General features: G+C 38.6%; 1 protein-coding gene across 12 annotated transcripts in view; it reads left to right on the top strand.

Annotated features, from left to right (window-relative positions):
• Nucleotides 1–21541, top strand: part of akap13 (A-kinase anchoring protein 13) — a 72833-nt gene that overhangs the window by 35688 nt on the left and 15604 nt on the right. For 7 of the 12 annotated variants that reach the window (XM_057329274.1, XM_057329269.1, XM_057329266.1 and 4 more), the window contains exons 9-18: nt 9638–9716; nt 10643–10776; nt 13599–13921; nt 14403–14450; nt 15208–15267; nt 16411–16585; nt 16687–16786; nt 17272–17394; nt 18578–18620; nt 19389–19503. In XM_057329274.1, the coding sequence (XP_057185257.1) occupies nt 9638–9716; nt 10643–10776; nt 13599–13921; nt 14403–14450; nt 15208–15267; nt 16411–16585; nt 16687–16786; nt 17272–17394; nt 18578–18620; nt 19389–19503 (1200 nt within the window). The remainder of the gene's footprint in view (nt 1–9637; nt 9717–10642; nt 10777–13598; nt 13922–14402; nt 14451–15207; nt 15268–16410; nt 16586–16686; nt 16787–17271; nt 17395–18577; nt 18621–19388; nt 19504–21541) is intronic. The other 5 variants (XM_057329264.1, XM_057329271.1, XM_057329275.1 and 2 more) reach the window with 5 other exon arrangements.

Genomic DNA, 21541 nt, shown 5'->3' with positions numbered 1-21541 from the left:
GGGCCTGTATTGTTGTGGGAGAATTGAGGACACTAGTGAGGCTGGTCTACATCCCCTCACGCACACTCCTTCCATTCACGGATCTGTTTGATAGCTCCACCCGCTGATGGAAATATATTTTGTTTTGTTCTAGTTGATTCACGCCCTCCGAGTCACACTCTCCCTGTTTTTCTTCTGCGGTCTTTGAGTCTCTGTTCATGATTTCCTTTATTACCGCTTTGGTCAAAAGGTTAAAACCTCACCCAAAAATAAAAAGTTTTGTCTTCACTTTGTCTTGAGAGTAGATGCTGGTCACTGTTTTCATTATCGCATTAGAAAAGAACTACTTTTGATGTCATTGATGCCATATGGAAAAACACAAGTGAGCAGAATTTCGGATCTCTTTAAATGAACAGATTCTTGTATGAAACTCAAGAGTAATGTGCGTCAAGATCCCTTGTTTCTGCTTTCCTCTCCTTTACTGGATAATGATGCGTACACATGCAAACACAAAACACTCCGCTTTTATTGCGGCTGAACAAAGAAAGAGCTGCAGGTTTATATGTATTTCTGTTCCTCCTATTGTGCAAGGAAAGTCCTAATGCCAAAAATGAGTAATGTATTTACAGACTTTAACTGGAGGGTTTTTGTATGGGCATGTGTGTTTATTTGTGTTTTTGTGCAAAATTATATACATACCCACACAGTGCATCCCTTTCATTTTATGGCGAGTAGAAAACTCCCCAAGAAACTCCCAGAAAAACAATACAATTCTGCATGCATGCGTTGGGTCGATACATTTAACCTCATGTCAGTCTTGCATGACTTTGTTTCTTCTGCAGAACACAAAAGAAGATATTTTGGACCCCACTGACTTCCATTGTATGGACACAAACTTACTCAACATTTCTCAAAAAACCTCTTTCGTGTTCAACAGAAGAAAGAGTCATCATGAGAATAAATAAATTATGACAGCATTTTTATTTTGGGGTGAACTCTCGCTTTAACGTAGCAATGATTCCTGGTGTTTAGTAGCAACGTTAAAACTTAAACAAGTTTCCATTTGTTTTATGATGATGTGCTATTGTCACCTCTTCCCCATGAAACGCAGTCGTTTTTTCTACTCAAAGCGAGCCCATGCGAATTTGGCAGGGTTTGCTTTCTTTTCCAGAGGTTTGAGCCCAGTTCCTTGCATCGGCTCAATTGCGTTAAACCCCAGTGAATCCCTGCAGCCTTGCGTCATTCTCGTTGTTTGAAACGGTTGCCATGGCTCCAGTTGTTGACGGTTCTGTGCATATGCAATCCCTTGTGTCCAGTGTTACACGGCGCATTAGTTAAAAGCCATTTACCGCCCCTTCAGTGTAGATCAAGTGTGTGTTATCCTGTTAGCTTGACTAAATCGTTTTGATAGCTCTTGCTTTGATGAAAAGCCTTATCTCACCGGTGTGACAGCAGAAACAAAGCTGGGCGGAGTCTGGAAACCTCTTCCTATTGTTCTCCAAACAGTTTAGACGGCGAGATCAGAACAGAAGCCTGTCAGAAAATCTATGTTTTATCAGTAAATGTGTGTGAAGACCTTTTCCTGACTTGTGTTTTAAATCTGTTGGGTTATCTGAAGAGCAGACTGCCAACACTGTCATTTCGCAGGTGATGAGATCAGATCCGTTTGTTCAGGAAGAACAGTCAATACCTTGTCTACGATCTACATTGCTTGCCTAAGTATTAGTTTTAGCATCATAGAAGCTGTAATCTGATTGGTCGGCTCACAATTTATAGAATAGTTCACCTTTGTCATTTCAAACCTGTATGAATTTCTTCTGCAGAACACAGAAGATATTTTGAAGAATGTTGGTAACAGAACATCAGGGGTACCCTTTGACTTGCATTGGTCTTGTGTCCATACAATACAAGTCAATGGGTACATTGTCATACAGGTTTGGAATAACAAGGACAGAATTTTATTTTTGCGTGAACTGTCCCTTTAAGTCATGTTATGTTTATTGACTTTTTTTATGACAGACATACGATGTTACAATAATGATACAGGTTACAGATTTTCACTGCCATATTTTGACTATAAAAGGAAAATACAGGACTGTGCTTAGCATGTGACGACTCTGGAAAAACATGCATCCAATCTGACACCTTTTCGCAATCTTATTTCTAAAAATCACACTAGAATTGTATTTCACACAAAATATGTCATTTAGATTGCATTAGTAAAAATTACCTGTTTGTCATATAAGATTTTTGTCGCCTGTCTGAAAAAATCCGAACAATTTGGAAAAATGGGATTTGCGTGAAAAGCATTCTGTAAATTTGAGAAGGACGGAAACGTCGGGACGACCGAAAGAGGACGGAGAAAGGAAAAGATCGATCGTGATTGGATGAGACCTTTCATGAAAGAAGAAAACGGGGAAAGCCTGTAACAAAAAGAGGCAGGGAGTCGAGACGAAGTAAGGGAGAGTGGGAAGGAAACGGAGGAAAAGAGAGAGAGAGCGATAGAGGGGGGAGGAAAGCAGTGTGTGAAAGAGAGGGAGGGGGAATGTGAATGGGCTGGTTCACGGTGCAGATGTGCAGAGAGTTGCTCATTTTTCCCTATACGCTTGACGGAGAACGCGGAGTCTCGGCTTCATGTTGGAATACAGCGGCGGTTTCTTCTTCTCGTTCACGTTTCACCTCCGGGCAAGATGTACGAGCGTCACCGGCGAAGGTATAGCCTTTGTGCGAAGGGAGAGAGAGCCGTGGACGTGGTTTTGATAAAGGTGGGTTTAAGAAAAGTACCACATTGTATTTAACTCCTAATTTTGGTTTGAAAGTCAATGTTTAATTGTCTTTAAGGCGTTTAAGAGCTGTCGCTCTTTATTGTGTCACGGCACGCTGGTATATTTTGTTGATTGTCTAGTTGACAGTTGCGTGCGCCGTCACATTGCATCGATTAGGGTTGGCTGCGAGTGTTGTCGGGATGCCAAAGGTGTCTTGCGTTAAGTGGAAGGGGCGTGTATGAGAGCGCGTGTTCTCAGGCCGGATCCAGAGCTTTGCCTGGGTGGAGTTCGGTTTTGGATGTGGAACAATGAGGCCTGCTTTCCAAGTTTTTGGCCACTGCTTTGGTTCTTAGGTTTGGCGTTTGGCTGCAGACACGCTGGAGATTAAAGTTGCAGATGGTTGTGCATTTTACTGATGTTGTGTTTTGTGTCTGTTAAGTTAGCACACACCATTTGATACATCGGTTGGATTTGGGGATTGTCAGTTCACAGTGCCTAAAATTGAGATTTATTCTGCGCTTTGGTGTAAAACAGGTGGTCATATGTGCTTGCGTGCTGGGATTTACATTGTTGGGACAAAACCAACATTTCGATTTAAAGTAATGATTTATAAATGTGGTAAACAGTAAACGTATCGCTGCTGTCCTTCTGAAACCTCGTATCTTTATATTTCAGGATTTCTATGTTTTGCCATAAATCACTATTATTAGTCACCCTATATGTTTGTCACTGGGCTGTGCAGACATCTAACCAGTAAAAAACTGTAAAAAAGTACAGTGTTTTTTCCATTTCTTGAAAAACACACAATTTGGACATACAAGGTTTCAGAAGGACAGCAATAAATGATTTATAGGGTTGTTCTACAGTCTGTAGCTTCATAATAATAATAACAGCAACCAATAGCATGGCCTTATTTAGAGATCTATGTAAACACGTGTGTTTGGCTGTGAGCGTATGGGAACAGTATGGACGCGAGCTGGAATGTCATCAGTAGGCTGAAGGATGTATATTTAGTGGCTGGTCTGGTACTGTATCAGTGAAGGTCACAGCCAGACACATAAAGGCCCTTCCACATTCTGACCCCTCGATTAAAGACTCTTGATAAGTAGACCTGCCTCAGCGGCTGTTTTTATCCACACACACTTTTTCTACCTCTCTCTGCTCTATATCATCTGACATGAGCTGGCATCAGGTCCAAGAATCATGAGCGAAGACGAAGACATTTAAAACTGGTTATATGATGTATGTTTAGTTTTGAATCTTCATACACTGTCAGAAAAAAAAATGGTCGGAAGCTGTCACATGGGGCGGTAGTACTCTTTCAAAAAGTACACCTTTGCACCTAAAAGTGGTACCTTTAAGGTATGTATTTGTACTTAAATGGTACATACCGTCCCATTGAGAGCTTGGATAAATTATTTGACCAATATCGTTATTTTTGTATTTTCAGTACTTGTTGCATGTTTTACATTTATTTGTGCACAACATTTATAAACACAAAAACATACACAATCATGTTTATATATAATTAGGAAATATTTAGATTATTATGATTAGTATTTATTTATATTTACCAGTAATTGACTGTATATATATATATATGCTCCAAAGTTGCACGATAATTTATCGCGATACCACAAAATCCTATTGAAATCAAGCTGGCTGCGATATGCAATGTGTCGATTTTTTTTTTAATGCGTAGCTTGTCTGTGAAGCACGGCTCTGGGATCAGTAGGAAATGCTGCTCGATCTAAAAGCAGTGCGAGTTTGAGTCGCTTATAATGTGCATTTGAAAAAGCAACACCAGTCAAACATGATAATTATAAATATACTTTATTATCATAAAAATACCTGATGAGGCTTGATGAACAGTGATAAAAAACATCATTTCCTAGATTCTAGAACGTGTTATGGTCTTCTTCTGCAGTGCGTATTTGGAGTTTCCGCACGAGAGCGCCCTCTGGCTTTCGGATGCAGCAGCATTTTCCCGTACTTCACTCAAAAGCTGTGCGTAAATCACGTGATATTTATTGTCGGTTTATCGCGACAGCCCTAATATGTTCAAATATATGCATGTACGTGTTTATAAATTCAAAATTAACATGCACAGTACACAGACAAATATTATGTAAACACAAACTTTTATTCTGGATGCGATTAATCATGTGATGGCCCTACAAATTTTTTTGTTATTGCAACTGAGCTAGTCACGCTACTATTAAACATCACTTATTTTAGTTCTTTTAGTCTGTTAGTTCTCAGACATCATAAAGAACTTTTCTGCTCCGACTTGTAAGTCTCTGTGTTTTCTTTACCTTAAATCAACAGCATGCGTGTTCATATTCTGCAAGGTGATGTAATGACACAGTCCGTGTTAACCTGCTGTGGCATGAAATGAAGAGGGACTGTTAAAACGCTCTGAAGGTGAAAAACGGAGACGCAGGTGCTAGTTCAGGCCTGAGTGCAGATTGAGAAAGACAGGTCGTACACGCCCGTCTGGAGAAGCACCCAGGGGAGCACTTTTAAACCGACGCGTGGAAAACACGCGCCTTTGTTGTAGCATATTCCTTTCAACCAGGACCCGCTTATATTGATTGAGAAGCCAAATGGCTACTTAACACCCCGTTAAATCACTGCACAGATGTTCTTACCCCAAACCACCTGCATGAAATCAGAAAGGTTGTTTCTATTACGTTGAGGTACTGTGTGTGTGAATAGGTTTTGAGGGTATTTTGTGTGCGTGCGTGCGTGCGTGTTTGTCTCCTGGTACCCAAATCCATGTCCAGCTTTTCCTTTCTCAACAACTCATAAGTTATATCTATGGAATGCGTCCAGAATGTCCAGCTTCAACCGCCGTCTGTGGACAGTCTCACTCCACACTCAGTGGATTACTGCTGTGTTTCATAAGCCGTTCGGAAGTTCTGTCATCCCTAAATATAGCCCATCTCACCAGCCGCCCTTTCCATGATTAGACCACGGATTTGTTTGGATTTCAGCTGCGTCAGAGCCGGGGCACTCGAAAGGCAACGTTTCACTCCCTTTCCCTAAAAACACACCTTCCATAGACTCTTAAACTGGTAAGCCTTAGCAACCACATACTGCCATGGCAACCGCCCGCAACATCCAAGCCACTCGTCATTTTTTGAGAATATGCAAAAATGATGTTTCTTCCCACTGTTGTCCCATTCTGGACTTCTGGACTCTTTTCCCAAGGAAGTGTTTGTTTGGAAATGGCCAGTTCCTGTATGACATGGGTTCCCATAGGAAGTCAATACTGACTGAACCAGAGGTCGCATGTCAGCATAGGTCACATGTAGGACGGGATATATTTTAATGTGTGCATATTTCCTTCGCTGTCTTTTTTTATCTCGCTCTCTTTTAGGCAGTGGATGTGCTGGACAAAAAGTGCTGTGGTGGTCCTGTTATGGCCTCATTTGCTCACCAGCAGTGTTGTAAAGACGATTAAAGCACACGCCTGTGGGAAATGTATGGCGGATTTTTACAGCCTACGTTAACACACACAGAATGATTTCATTGTGGTCATTTCTTTCCTTTTCTTCGCTGAGACAGAACACATACACTGTATCACACACTAGGTCTCATTCAGAAACAATGCATACGCATGCAGTTGTGCGTAAAACCAGCGTGCAAGCCGTTTCATGCTAAAATCATTATACATCAGTACGTACACAAGAGGTCCTGGTTTATAAATGCCTCATAAACAAAAAAAATACCAACATTTCTGTAAAACGCCATTTTTATTTTTAATAACTGTATTCATTTTGATGTCACATTAGCAAGAAAGCCATAAGCATTGTAAGCAAATCCAGTGTTAAACACGCCTGTCTTTGCACGTTTGATAAGGCCACTCGATGACATCATCTCATATCTACATTGTTGGGCCATAAATCATCTCTGGCAATGAGCTCTTTGTCCCAGCGGCTGCTGAAAGCCCCATTGTGTCCCGCTGCACACAAACACACCCCGAAAGATCTGTTTCATCTAAAACCGTTTTCTTGACCTCATGGGTTTTACTGTATATACTGTAAATATTAGATGAGGTTTTTAGCCAATTTAAACTTTTTTATGTACATCTCATTTGACTTTAACGGCCTTAAATACCAAAACTATCCATTCATTATTAAAAGTAACATATTGGTCAGCTGCTAGTCGGAAACTTTGCTTGTTTGTTTGATGCGGATTTACTGTATTGTTAAAACAGATGCTAATCCAGTGAGACGCATATTAAGAAAAAAATCAAGGTGGGCTGTTGTCCATCTGTAGCATGTTTCCGAATGTTATTGCTCTCTGTGGAGTCGGTGTGATGTGTTACGGCTTTCCATTACTGCAGATCGGGACTCATTCACTAATTGGCTGAAGTAGTGTCTGGTTAGAATTGTGTGTGTGTGTGTGTGTGTCTGCAATCTCCATTACTGCTATTTCCAAGCAGTAAAATGGCACAAAATATGTAAAGAGCCTTATAGCCTTGAACTGTAGAATTGGTCTTAAATGCATTTTAAGTGTTTGGAAAATGTGCTTTTTTAAACCAATGTAGGACTCGGTTATGTTTTATATTATTGCAGATTTGTTACTCTGCCTGTAAAAACCCAGCTCTTTTTTTTGCTGTTTTCTACATAAAATCGTTCAAATTAATGTAATGAACATTCTGTGAAGATATCATATTAATATCTTTGATATTGACTATTTATAATAAAATAATGTTTAGTAAGCCAACCTCCTATTTTCTGTGCAGTATAGTAAAACATAGTTATATAATTAATTAAATTTTATATAATTAATATAATATTAATTTTATTATTCAAAATCAATCATTTCAATATGATAAATATTTGAGTACTGTATCTAGAAATCTATATCTATAATTTATATAAAAGCACACATTTTTTTGGCTATTACTACTTTGATGCTCAAAATCTCGTAATTAGATCATCAAAATGTAGCATGGATTTCACAGACAGGGTCACATTTTGTAAATTTTGTCATGGATTAGTCACAAATGAGACAAGTATTGTCATACGGTGTGAATATAGTTGTTGAATATAGTATGTGACACGTAATTCGTGTGAATAGCACGGCTCGCGTAAATTCTCTGGGTTTCTGTATTTTCACTCTCACTCTGTGTGGGCAAATCTTAACAAAGTTTGAGTCATTATTGATTTAAAAATAGAAGAAATGATGAGAATGTATATTAAATCTTCGTTTACTCTTGTGGAAGTGACTTATTACAACAATTTACTCCAGACTTTGTCTTTGAATGAGCGGGAGAGCAAATTAAAAGTCGATCATTCACAATATAGGTTGAAGGATTGAGGACAGTATGCATGTGTATGATTTTGTTTGAGCTTCTTTGCCATATTGGGGTTGATGTGTTGGTCTGGGATCAGAAAGCATTGCACGACCCAGCTGGTGTGAGTCTCACGGCAGTGCCTGGATTCTGTCAAAACCCATAACTGCATAACCGTCATGAACAACAAGCACACGACATTGAAACGCTGCAGGCCTTAATCTCACCTTTTGATGCCTCGTCTGCATTAAAGAGTAACATTATTAGCGAGATCATTGAATTATTACTGAAAGGAAGTCCGGAATGTCAAAACCAATCACAACCAAATATCATCAAACATATCAGACACCAATCCTTTATTTATTTGATCCCTTGAATTTTGAATTTGAACTGAATTTCTTGTGCCTGTCTCGGAGTTAAAAGGCCACAGCTGTTGATGGCTCTATTGAAAGAGCCCACGCCTCTCTCGCCTGCCACACTAGACCAGTGTCCATCCACCAGTGTCCGAACAAAGGACGCCTGTGATGAGGAGTCTCACACACGTGCATGCAAGCAACAGCTTCACACCGAGCGTGGGAGTTTAGCGTGTGTCACATGCTCTTGACGGGCGGCGGGTGGGCGTAATCGTAGATCAGAGGAGTTGATGATGGTTGTGCAGATGAGCTGCACAGGAAGCAATATGAGGTTCTGCTTCCGCCATTTTTTATCGTTCTGTCCTCTTTATCTTTTTTACTTTTCACAGATGCACAAACGCAAGAAGAACCCATTTTCAAATCAACAAAATCCTGTACTGTGGTTCATAGAAATGGGTTGCAGTGTATATGGTGTGAACAGACTATAAGGACGATAAAATATTAAAAGACTTTGTCTGCCTGGTTCTCTCTGGTCTGGTCACAGCTGCTCTGAGTTGAACGTTAGTGGGCCGTGATGTTTAAAAGTGGGTCACATTCCTCGCCTGGCCCCACACATGCACCCAGAAAACCTTCCTGCCCCAAATCAAAGCATTGAAATTTTCCGAACACGCTCTTGTCCTTGCTAAAGTTTCCATTCGGAAGCTTAAGAAAGGGGCATTTTTCATCGACAAAATAAAGCTTGTGGTCAAAGGAAAATGCTTTTTACCTCCAACCATAGACATGCATTTCCTGGGTTCGAGGTAGGAGAGGAAATCATCTTTCACCCGATGTGTCCGAGCGTCCTGCTGCCATAGGCTTTAAACGGATTAAGAAATCAGAAATATAAATGAGCAGAAAATCTCTTGAATTAGTTCAGTGGTTCCCAAACTCGCCCATTATCCAACAAGGAGCTTTTTCAGGTCTTGAGCACGCTAGTACTTAGCTGAGGATCTGAATCAGGTGTGTTTGGTTAAAGAGTCATCCAGAATGTGGGAAACACTGATCTGGGGCATGCTAATATGTCAAATCATTTTAAGATTTGTGATCTAGACACCTGAATGTGAAAATGCACACAAACTGGTTTTGGGCTAATGCTTTGTCATGTTCTTCAAGTGTTTTCTTGTTTGTTTGTTTATTTGTTTAAGTTAAGATTTTTCTCAACTTAAACTTTGTGTCGTTTTATTTTCTTATTGCAGATTCACAGAGAGACGGAGACATTTTTTTCAGTTGATTCGAGTCGAGTCGCTGGAGTGCAGGAGACCAAAACCAGTTCAGGTAAATACTTAATTCTTAAACGTAAGTTATTGCAGGGCAAAAAATAAATAAACGTTTAGATTGAAATTGTAATAATTGACCGCATAAAAACAGCAAAAAGTAATGTTTTTAACAGCAAAATGTAATGTTTTTAACAGCAAAAATGTAATGTTTTTTTTGCAGATAAAGCTGCAATGTGTAACTTTTGGTAAACAAAAATCAGTTATTGAACAAGTACATAAAAACGGATCTTTGCCGATTTGCAGTAGTAAACGTATGATTGTTTAAACGTACAAGATTAATAGGTTAGTTTTGCGAATGCTACAAATCTACTGAAGATTACAAAAGTGCAGAAGTGTCAGCTAAATTGTTTTGAATAAAAATGTACACATTTGTATTAACCATTCATACATTTCAGTTCAGATCAGTCGCTGTACTGTATGCTGCTCCGTACGTTTCCTTTCTTTAAAAAGAAAGGATGCTGTCTTATTTTTGTGTCTGCACACCAGTCTAAATAGTGCCCGCGTTGTGTCACATGGGAAACTACTCAAAAGACTAAATGGATGTCTTCCTGTCAATACAAAAGCTTGCTCTGGTCAATAAGATCATCTCGATGACATCAGCATCCTGTCTGAAGGGATTACAGGCCGAGATGCAACACTGAGCTCATATGAGTCACTTCAGACTCACTCACTGTATATTGATTCACTTCAAATGACTGCACTTCAGTCATGTCAGTTTTATTTACAGTTTATGATGCTTTCACGGTGCACATTTAACGTAAAATATTGAATTATGGTCTGTTAAACCTTCTGCCTTACAAACAAAACAATAATAAACATATAATTTGTTTAGAATTATTATAACTTCAGTAAACAAAAAGAAAGTCGTCATCTGTATATTTCAAAGACCTCATTTCTGATTTGACCTTTTCCTCTCTTTCCCAGAATTCCCCCCTTCGACTCCCTCACCGGAGAGGGTGCGACACACAGAATCAGCGAGCACCATGCGAGGGTCTGCCAGCGATGGCGACTCTCTCCTCAGCCAAGATTTGGGCGAGGACAGCGTTTTTAACAACAAGGTGGGTCTAGAAAGCTCGTGTTCGGGCGTGCTGTTTTTGCCGATGTCATCCAATTCTCTGTTTGCTTTTGACAGGGTGTTGCTATTTTGTTTCTACGAGGCATCCCTTGACTGTGCCTCATTGTGTCCGTCTGCCAGATATAGCGGTTATGCTATGCGTCTCAGTTTCAGTGGTAATTTTCTGTACGTTTATCTCAGCTTCGCTTCACTGACATCACATCATGTGACGCAAGCAGAGCGGTGGGCTAGGGCTGCAATTATGACCTCGTCGTCTCATGCGAGCTCCCCTGCCTATTTTCCCGCCTCTTCTCGAGTCAGGGTGGCGTTGACTCACGAGGCAGAGTTTCCTTGTGGTTTTCTCCCGCCTTGCAAACTAATACTGGGAATACTGAAGGGATTCCTTGTGTCAATTAAGACGTTAAGCGATCACAGGCTCTGATACTCTAGTGTGCCCAAAAATGTTCATTATTTATTTACCCACCCTCATGTCATTCCAAACCTGTATGAGTTTCTTTCTTCTGCAGGACACAGAAGAAGATATTTTGAGGTATGTTGGTACCAAACAACATTATCCCCCATTGACTTTCATTGTATGAACACAAAACCACAGAGACATTTCTCAAAATATCTTCTTTTGTGTTCTGCAGAAAAAAGAAAGCCATACAGCTTATGAACGACATGAGTGAAAATTATTTCTTAAATTGTTGCAACGTGCTTCATTCCATTTGTGGTGGTAATGTTAATTTTTTAGCTACAAAACATTATTTAATACCGAATGACCTCACCATATTTTATTTACCGAAACACATGACTGTCGTTCGTACACTTCTGAATTTTTTTTGGATTAAAGAACTCTTAACCTGAGCTTGAGCATTTTTTGTCCCATAGCTGAGCCTCATAAAGTCAAGTATTACGGTCATCGTAACGTAGCTGTTAGCTCACCACACCCCTCGCCTGGCTGCGGTCTCCGCATGTGAGAAAAATAATGAGCTGCTGTGAATGGAAATGATTTTGTGTGTTATGTAAGGTTTACAAGGATGGAAAGAACTTTGATTCCATGGGGCTTGTCTGTCCTGCTGGCTCAAAGAATATGAGTGTGCTTGTGTCTGTTACAGACGTAAAAGTGGTACAGTATGTCATCAGCGCTCGTTTCATTTGCTTCGTACGGCTTAGAAAATTCACATTCACCTGTCCAAACTACACGTGACAACGGAAGTGGCAATAATTCGCAATGTTATTCAGTATTTGTATGTTAGAAGTAGTTTAGTGTTACGTAAGGCTGGGTGGCTCTTTTTATGTTTGAATCTCATTGGTCCAAACTCTTGCATCAAGATTGTTCTGATTGGCTGGTTTTTGTCACTTGTTCATAATGTGTCACAGCATTTGCCTCAAAACAACAATGCACTGGGTTGCCAGAAAAATAAAGCAAAATAACTGTTTTTACACGTAAAATTATTCATGTTTTTACTGTATTTCAAAAATATGTGGAAAAAAGGGTAAAAAAACCTGTAAAGTAATAACTATACAGTGAAAATCTGAATAACATAAAATCTGTAAAATTACGTTTTTACATTATAGTCGTGAATTTTTATTATAATACGTCAATTTGTATAAAGCATTTTACATTATATCTGAAAATGTTTAAAAACGTCAAATAGTCAAATTACTTTTAACGGTTATTGAAAAGGTTTAAAAATGTAATTTGTCAATTACGCTTTTACTTATACGTGAAAATCTTAAAACAGTTCATAATTGTCATTACGCTTTACCTTATGAATTTTAAAACGCAAATATTGTAAAGTAACGCTTTTACACTTATCGTGAAAAAGTTAAATAAGTCAATGTCAATTACGCTTTTTCATTATACGTGGAGAAAAGTAGAATTAACACGTCCAATTTGTCAATTACGCTTTTAATTTAGCTTCGAAAAAGTTAAAAAGCAGTCAAATCTATGTAAAATTACGCTTTTTACATTAACGTGAAAATGTTTAAAAACATCAAATTGTCAAATTACGCTTTTAAATTATCGTGAAATGGTTTAATAAAACAAATTATGTCAAATATTACGTTTTTAACATTATACGTGAAAATGTTAAAAACAGTCAAATTGTAATTCGCTTTTTCTTTACGTGAAAATTTTAAACAGTCATATATGTCAAATTAAGCTTTTACATTATACGATGAAAAGATGTTTAAAAACAGTCAATTGTAAATAGTTTTTAATTAATCGAAAAGTTTAAAAACAGTCAAAATATGTCAATTACGCTTTTTAATCTATAGCGTGAAAGTGTTTAAAACTATATATAATTAGCGTTTTTACTTATATCGTGAAAATTTTAAAAACATCAAATATATATAGTTTTACTTTATACGATGAAAAATTGTTTAGAAAACGCAATATTTGTGCAAATTACGTTTTTACTTTATAGTAATATATTTATAAAACAGTCAAATTGTCAAATTACTTTTTACTTGATACTAAAATGTAAAAACAGTCAAATATGTAACTTACGGCTTTTCATTATATCTGAAAATTAAAACGAAATTATGTATTTTTTAATTAGAACTGAAAAATCTGTAAAAAAATTACAGTAACATTTGGCTAAATGACTTTTTTACAGTGTTGTTAAATGTAATTTTACAGCATTTGGCATGTTTACCATTTGTATTTCAGCAGGAGAGCAAGCCTGTCAAGGTTTATTCAAAACATACTTTTTGTAAAACCAAAGCATACCGTGTCTAATACTTTCTCAAGGTTTTCTCTCTCTCTCTCGCTCTCTCTCTCTCTCTCTCTCGCTCTCTCTCTCTCTCTCCGCACCGAAGAGCGAGGACAGCATCACCATCACAAGTGGCGTATCCATGTCCTACTCCTCCTCCACCGACGACACCTCCAGCTTAGGCACCCCCAGCACGATCCCTCAATCCAGCACGGAGACGCCTGGATCCAACCCCTTGCTGCCCGAATCCCCCAGAGCTTCACCCGTCTCGGGGGAAACTGAGGAGGAGGAGAGAAAGGACCGCCTGACCGAAGTCCCAGAGCGTTCGGCTATTTTACGCACCTCCATGCGCTCCCTCTCTCCCTTCCGCAGGCACAGTTGGGGCCCGGGGAAAAACTCAGTGGGAGAGATGGAGATGAGTCAACGCAGGTATGGATCTCCAACAAAGAAAAATTAATTTGGTCTTATTTAGGGGTGAATTGACCATTCAAAAATTTAGAAATTCTTCATGGAATTCATCAAGCCGTCTGTCATCACAAAAGGGTTTAAGGGATTGAGTTTGGTGTTAGCAGGATCGTTCACTGTGTGTGTTTTAGTTTGTGTGTGTTTTTAAAGGGGAATCCCAGTGCTTCTTCCTTTGAGGGTTTTGTAAGCAGCTGCTCTGTCTTTTCTGTGAGAAAGAGCTGAATTTAGGTCACACAAAACAGAGATAAACTCACACAGCTGACCTCTAATACTCTTTCCTCAAGACCGAATATGCCAAAAACTTTTCACATAGTCCCGCCTCGATGCATTGATGACACACCCACATCTGTCAATCATCCTATCAGCTCTTCATTTTTATGTAGTGTCATTGCGTCTTTCCATTCATCCTCTCCTCTCATCATCTCCATCCATCCTTTTTTTCCAGTACGGCACGAAGTGAGGTGGAGCGCAGATCCGCGGGCCATAGGAGAAGGTACCATCATCCATCTTCGTTCTTTCCATTCAGGGACCCCTAAAACTGGAGGGCAGACTGTTGTCAAAGCGCTCGTGGAAAAAGTTTTAAATGTTACGATGTGACCTGAGCACCATATGCTGTGGAAAAGCCCTCTGTAAAAACGTCAGAATGCCAGGCAGTAAAAGATTACGTTGAAACATTTCCCGTAAATCGGTCCCAGCCCGAATATAGTTTTAATGGGGTGACGCACAGTGCAGATACAGTATATGTATTATTTATATTCTGTAGGACTTAAAGGAATAGTTCGCTTTAGAATGAAAATGTTATGCTTCTTTACTCACCCTCAAGTCATCCAAGAAGTCCATGTCTTTGTCTTCTGTAGAAACTAATCCAAGGTTGTTGAGGAAAACATTTCCAGATCTTCCTCCATATAACCTTGGATTAGTTTCTACAGAAGACATAAAGACATGGACGTCTTGGATGACATGAGGGTGAGTAAAAAAGCATAACATTTTAATTCTAAAGCTATTCCTTTTAATACAATACAGATTGATTTAAAGGAGCTTTACAGTAATAAACAAAAAACAGTCAATATTTCAATAATTTTCAAGTGAAATGTGATGTGATTCCAGCTGCATGAACAACTCAACAAGACTTTCAAGCAGCCCACTAACTAATCCAGTCTGAAACCACATAGTTTTTGTACATCCCTTATACTAACAACATTATTTCTTTTTTCTATCCATCCATCCATGTTCTTCCACTCACCATGAAGCATGAGCTGGTGTCCGTCAGTCGTCCTGCGTTCAGAGGGTGACGAAATAAACAGCAGAAGGTAAAAAGGACAAAGAGGAACTGTCAGAAAAACACAGAAATGGTTGTGAAATGACGCCGTGTAAATTGCATTGTGTGAACTCAGACGTGTGTTGTGAAAAAACTGTGACTAATGTCTATATGTGCAATGCATGCTGCATTGTGTGTGCGTGCATTACTCTACTTCCTGTCTATGGTTTAGTCCTGTCACTTTGTGAGAGTGTTTGTGGTCTCAGATGTTTGTCCAGCAGTCACTTCCTTTGACTTTATTGTCTCCGAGAGAGCTTCACCGGCCAGTAATGTATGCGCTTAAACGGGACTAAATTAAGTACATTACCAGATGATAACCGCTGTAAACAATGACTAACATTTTTATCTGGATCTCAGAACCTGATGAGAGGTGAGAGCTGATGGTTTTCTTTTCCTGTTAGAGCAGAAATCGCAGAAGAACCTGACGAGAACTCACTCGTCGCAGTCTAGATTCTTGATTGAAATGTCAAATATATTTTCCATTTAGTTGTTCATTTAGCCACTGTTAAAAAGCCACACATTGAATGCGTGTTAACGTTATTAGTTAACAAATAATCAACTAAGAAGCATCTTTAAACAAATTTCTCAAAACTAACTTTGACAAAGTTAACAGGGATATATCAGAGTAACCACACAGATATTACATTATAAACATCCACCGAGTGCAATATAGTATATAATTTAAGGCTAACAAACTTGCTTTTGTTAAAAAGGCAAAAGTTTAAATATTCCCTTATTTTTGATTTGCTTTGGATAAAAGCCTCTGTTTTAATAAATGTAAATGTAAATATACACTTGATATTTTGCTGTGAAATTCATACATTTAAGTGTCTTATCTGCCTTTGCAACCACTGTGAAACATAATTTTTTGCAGTCATTGCGAACCAGTGATTTTAGAAGAATGAGTTTGCTTTTAAGGGTTTCAAGAGATGGCAATATAGCATGAGTTTGATGCATCTGTTAGCTGGCCAAGTTATTTTATCTGAACTCATCATTTGCTAATAGACTTATGCTTGTCTTTTATTTTATTCTTTGTGTTGAGTGTACGTAAGCACTGAAGCCAAAAAATAGATTTTAGTACTATGAAAATATTTATCTTTTATGTTTTTCCATTATGATTTTCTTTTTTGCGCAGTTACAGCCTGGAAGGTCTCTCAGCTGACAAGGAAGGAAGGAAAAGCACAATCCAGCCTGTCCAGGAACCGAGCTGTCCATCAAAACTAGACCGAGAGGAGAGAGGCTCGCTCGTGTCTCTTACTGAAGAAGAGCAGGAGTCTGACATGGGCGACTGCAGCAGTTTGGACGGTCAGGTAAGATCTGATTGGATGAGCCACATATATGCACACCTGTGACATCAACTCAACCTGTTCAGTGTCCGCTGATCATTTAATAAATTGTTTACTGCTTTCAGAAGTCTATCCAGTCTGGACAGAGATTCGTCACACCTCCTCTACATCCGATTCTCACCAAATCCGTCTCCATGTTGGCCATCAGTCAAAAAGACCTGGATGGTGAGTTTATGTTAGTATTGTTTTAGTATCAAACTCTGAGCTCTGCATCATCGCTGTGGGTCGAGTAGCACAACGATTATATAAGCAACCCCCCCGGATGTGATGTTGCAGACTTCAAACTGACTTTTCTCCACTAGTTTCTTTGCTTCTTCCTCGGTTTTGTTTTGAGGTATCACGAGGATTAAAACTTTGGTTTCATGTCGATCACTCACTTCCTGTTACCCATACCACCACATCTAACACACGATTGGCCACACTGGGATCTCAGCTGTGCAAAATATTTCGTAAACCTAAATCGACTGGGATTATTGGTGTTCTTTTTTCAACTCATCTGAAGTGGAACTCCCATGATTCCCTTTTCCACTTCACTCCAGTGACACTTTAAGGGAGTGGGCATTTACTCAGGTGTGCACTTCTTGGCACCCTATTTTATTGTAACGCCTGCTTTGATCTTTTTTTGCCCATGTCATAACGGAACCCGCCAGCGAATGGACGGCCGCGACCTAAGCGACGAATCTCCTTCTCCTTCAGCATCTCGCCTTTGCTCCCCAAATCTAAAACTGTCTTTTCTATTGGCTCTTCATCCAGTGATGATGAGGATACAGTCAGTAAGTAAAAGAAATCCCACAATGCCTGGCGTGGACCCTGCCCGACACCTACTTAATGTGAATTGTGTACCCTCCCTCCCTTGTGTCACTAAGTTATTGATAAACCCAGTCCAAAGAAACTTAATGAAACGTCCCATGTGTTGTGACATTGACAACAATGTTGAAAGACTTGATTGGAAAAACTTGCATAATTTGCAGTGATTTATATAATAGGATATTAAAATGGGAGATACATGGTTAATGATAATTGGTTTGTGAAATGCTCAAAGCAATAACTTAGATGAACTTTGTTTGTGTATTGCATGTTTTCTTGCTTATGCATTTGTTATTCCACAATTACTTGTTTGGTTGCTTTGAACTTCTATATAAAGTCTAAGTCCCAGACATGTTCCACACAAGTACATAAAAGCATTTTACGTGACGATGTGTTTTGAAATTTACCTCGCGCACCATCTGAAGTAAATTGAGATATTAGATCAACGTTTCTTCAGGTCTTTTGGAACTTATTCTGTCAAGACTTTAACACGTCTGTTTAGAAATTCTAATGCGTGTAAGATGACAAAAAGGAATAAAACATGAAACAGCGATTTTATAATCTTTCCATTCTAAAAACTAGAAATGTAATTACATTTTTAAGCCGGCCTATACGTAATCTTTTACTATTTTCCCTGACGTAAAGTTTTTGTGGTTGAATATCAGTGTATATATTTTTATGTCTTTTTTGTATGATTATGTTATAAATGTGCCATTTTGCTTCACATATGTCCTTTCGTTGTTCTCTGCAGGGCAGCACATCAGAATATTGTCACGCGATTAAACTTGTGTCATATGTTCAAGCTCAAAACTCCAGATGCACGCTGTACGATTCTGGCTATGATTTTGCGCATTTAGAGAGTAAAATTTAGTGATGAATCCCGGTGTCCGTGGAAGTCAGGCAGTGTCGGAAATGTTGTGCTCTTGTCGACTGTCAACTCTTGTCAACTGCTTCTATAATAATGTATATTTTGCAGTTTGACAAATGACTGTTGATGTCATAGTCAAACTAGCAACAGGCCTAAATGACCATAAAATCGTACAGAGTGTAACCAGCTTTATGTTTGTTGTTCTTTTGTAGATTGTAACGGTTATAACTCCATTGTAGGCCTACTGTTGGTTAAACCCAAATTTTCTTTTGTCTTTTCAGGATTGAGCTCTTTCACAGGCACATCAGGATCATTAGAATACAGGTACGACCCCTGCATTAGCTATTCAGCTTTAAGGCATGCTAACATGCTAAAACAAATGATCTCTTCAGAAAGCTATTTTAATAGACCATGGGTATTCTTCTGACATGACGTGTGTTCCAAAAATGAGAAATGAAATCAAAAGAAGAGTTAATTGTAAGTATTGGCTATGCAATATTGAACATTATACCATGGTCTGTTTAAATACTCGATTCTGATTGGCTGGAAGGTGTGCATTAAAACAGATTTCCTACATGCATTCTAAAAAAAACAATTTATTAGGGCTGTCAAACGATTAATCGCGATTAATCGCATCCGGAATAAAAGTTTGTGTTTACATAATATATGTCTGTGTAGTGTTCATATTAATTTTGACTTATTAAACACTAAGAAAAATATACAATATTCTTTTTTATAAACGTTTATTAATAATTTCATTTATTGGTAAATATAAATAAATACATCTAAATATATATACATGTATGTTTATGTTTTTGTGTTAATAAGTACAAAATTAATATGCACAAAACACAGACATATATTATGTAAAAAAAAAAAACATTTATTCTGGATGCGATTAATCACGATTAATCGTTTGACATCCCTACAATTTATGATTTTCCATGACAGTTGGGATACTATGATACTGCCTACATAGGAAGCAGACAACAAGATAGCACACTAGGTCTTGGAACAGAGCCTGTGTCTTCAATTCTAATTGTAATTGTTTTAAAAAAATCCTTCTTTGTTGTTTAATTTTCTCTCTTTTAGTATTTCCGAGGAGGATCCGGGTCCGTTACGGAGCGACAATGAAGGCAAAGCTGGAGGAACCAAAGTCAGCAGGACCTTCAGTTACCTTAGGAGCAAAATGAGCAAAAAGAACAAGGTGAGTGTTTCATGATCTCCATCTCACATGCTTATATTAAACACTCGCTCATGCAAAGTAAACAGATTTTAACTGTGCTATTTATAGTAGAACCATGAGGGCCTTCTTGCTTTTGTGGTAAGATGCCTAATACAGACATGTATCAGATGTTTTTAAAACAGTATGCATGTTAAAGTGCAATGATGCTACAGGTTCGTAACACATGACACTTGGTGCAAAGACTGTATCACAGGTTGCATGTAAATATTTATTTTTGACGAATTGATTTTTTGTAAAGTATATTTGGCGAAGGTTTGACGTATAAAATTATTTTGGTAAAAAAAGGCAGGCAATTTTGAAGAGAAAAAAAGAAACAAACACCCCAACGCCAAAGAAACATTTCTGCTTTTTAGCCGCGCCCGCAAAATAACAAACGCTATGCTCCCTATTGCTGATTGGGAGACTGAGATGTTCGCATTCGATCCACTTAGTGTTTTCTCTTTACAGTCAGTACTATGTATATGCAAACACTTATTTTTTTCCAACACACACAGAACAGACGTCTATCAAATATAGCGTTTCTAAGAAATCGCTTATACCTCCTTTAACCCGTGAAGCCTTGCATAACTGCAAATGTGGAAGTTTTTGGTTTTAGCTTGAAGGATGTCATTGTAACTTAATACGAATTTCTAGTTGAAGGTTCCTGGAGATGATGATATTGTTGATCGTGTGAAAACCTCCGTACGCTCTGAGGTCGCTCAAATCATCTGCTCTTCCGCTGCACAACTTGCTCTTGCACATGCAACTTTGTGCCCGGCGGTTCTGTCATGCTCGGGCTCACAGTAGGGAAGTTCAACAGGATGTAGAAACAAGATGCGGTCTCAGTTTCTACCTCTCTGTTTAAATATACTCTTTCATACACAAAGCTGCAGTTCTGTGAAAAGAAACCTGTGTTAAAATCAATGACCTCATAGAGTGGATTCAGAGAACTGACGGCTGATAAATACATGACATACATGTCCACATCGTACCAGCTGGCTAACCATATTTGGGTTAAGATTAAAAAGGTCGCCTTGGGCCTGTAGGTGCCGTGTTGGTTAATAGTTCAGTGACGGCTCACAGGAAGTCTGTGTTAATTGTTTGATGCCTTGGGTCACATGACCACCACATGTATCCGAATCATTTTCAAAAGCCATCGATTGCCGTTTTCGCTCCGGATGAAATCATGTAAACTATGCGATACAATTCACTCTGGTTTGTGTATCAGGGAGGGACTGCGTTAAAAGGAAGTTGCGCTGTGTCTTTAATCTGAGCGAAGACGCCGCAAAAGTAATTTCCTCTGAATGTCTTAGACAGTTGCCATCATCTGAAGTTGCATGTGTCTGTAGAGGGACACGGCCACATCTAGTTTACCTTCAGACCAGTGACCGCAAGCCTGTCTTCCTGCGTCTGGGATGTCTATGTTGTCTCGTAGGTTTTTACCGCAGGGTCGGTCTCTGAAGATAAAAAATGTTGCGGGGCAGCTTGAGGTACGTTTTAGAATTTCAGGGGGAAGATACTGTATGTTACATGTAAAGATGTTACCGTGCTTTTTTTCTTTATTATTTCTTTAATGTGTTTGCGGTTACGTTTTTTAGAATGTGTTCTTAAAGGATTTTAAATGGATTTTTGGACAACACATATGAATACTTTTTCGGTTTCCGTTTTAGTTTATTCAACTTTTTAAGATAATTTTATTGTTCAGTTGCTGTTTATGCATTTTTGGGTATGCTTAACCTATTTGGGCAGAGCACCTTGACCCTTGTCTTCTTCAGTGATGAAAATAGTTCAGTACGTGAGTTCAGTATTTAGCAGGCAATGGATACTAAAAGTTAAAATGTTTAATTCTTTTAAATGAATACTGCTGATATTCATTTGTTGTCTTATGTTTGGATGTCATTATATTGTTGGTATTACAGTATATTGGTTGGTGTCTGAGTAAATCGAACAGGGTTTTGTAATTGGGATGATGTGTTTAATGCACCACAGTCAGTGATTCTCACATGCGTGTAATGGAGAG

Source organism: Triplophysa rosa, linkage group LG3, assembly GCF_024868665.1.
Source record: "Triplophysa rosa linkage group LG3, Trosa_1v2, whole genome shotgun sequence".
NCBI lineage: Eukaryota > Metazoa > Chordata > Actinopteri > Cypriniformes > Nemacheilidae > Triplophysa > Triplophysa rosa.
Note: the sequence above shows the minus strand (reverse complement) of the source record. Positions and strands in the feature narration are given on the sequence as shown.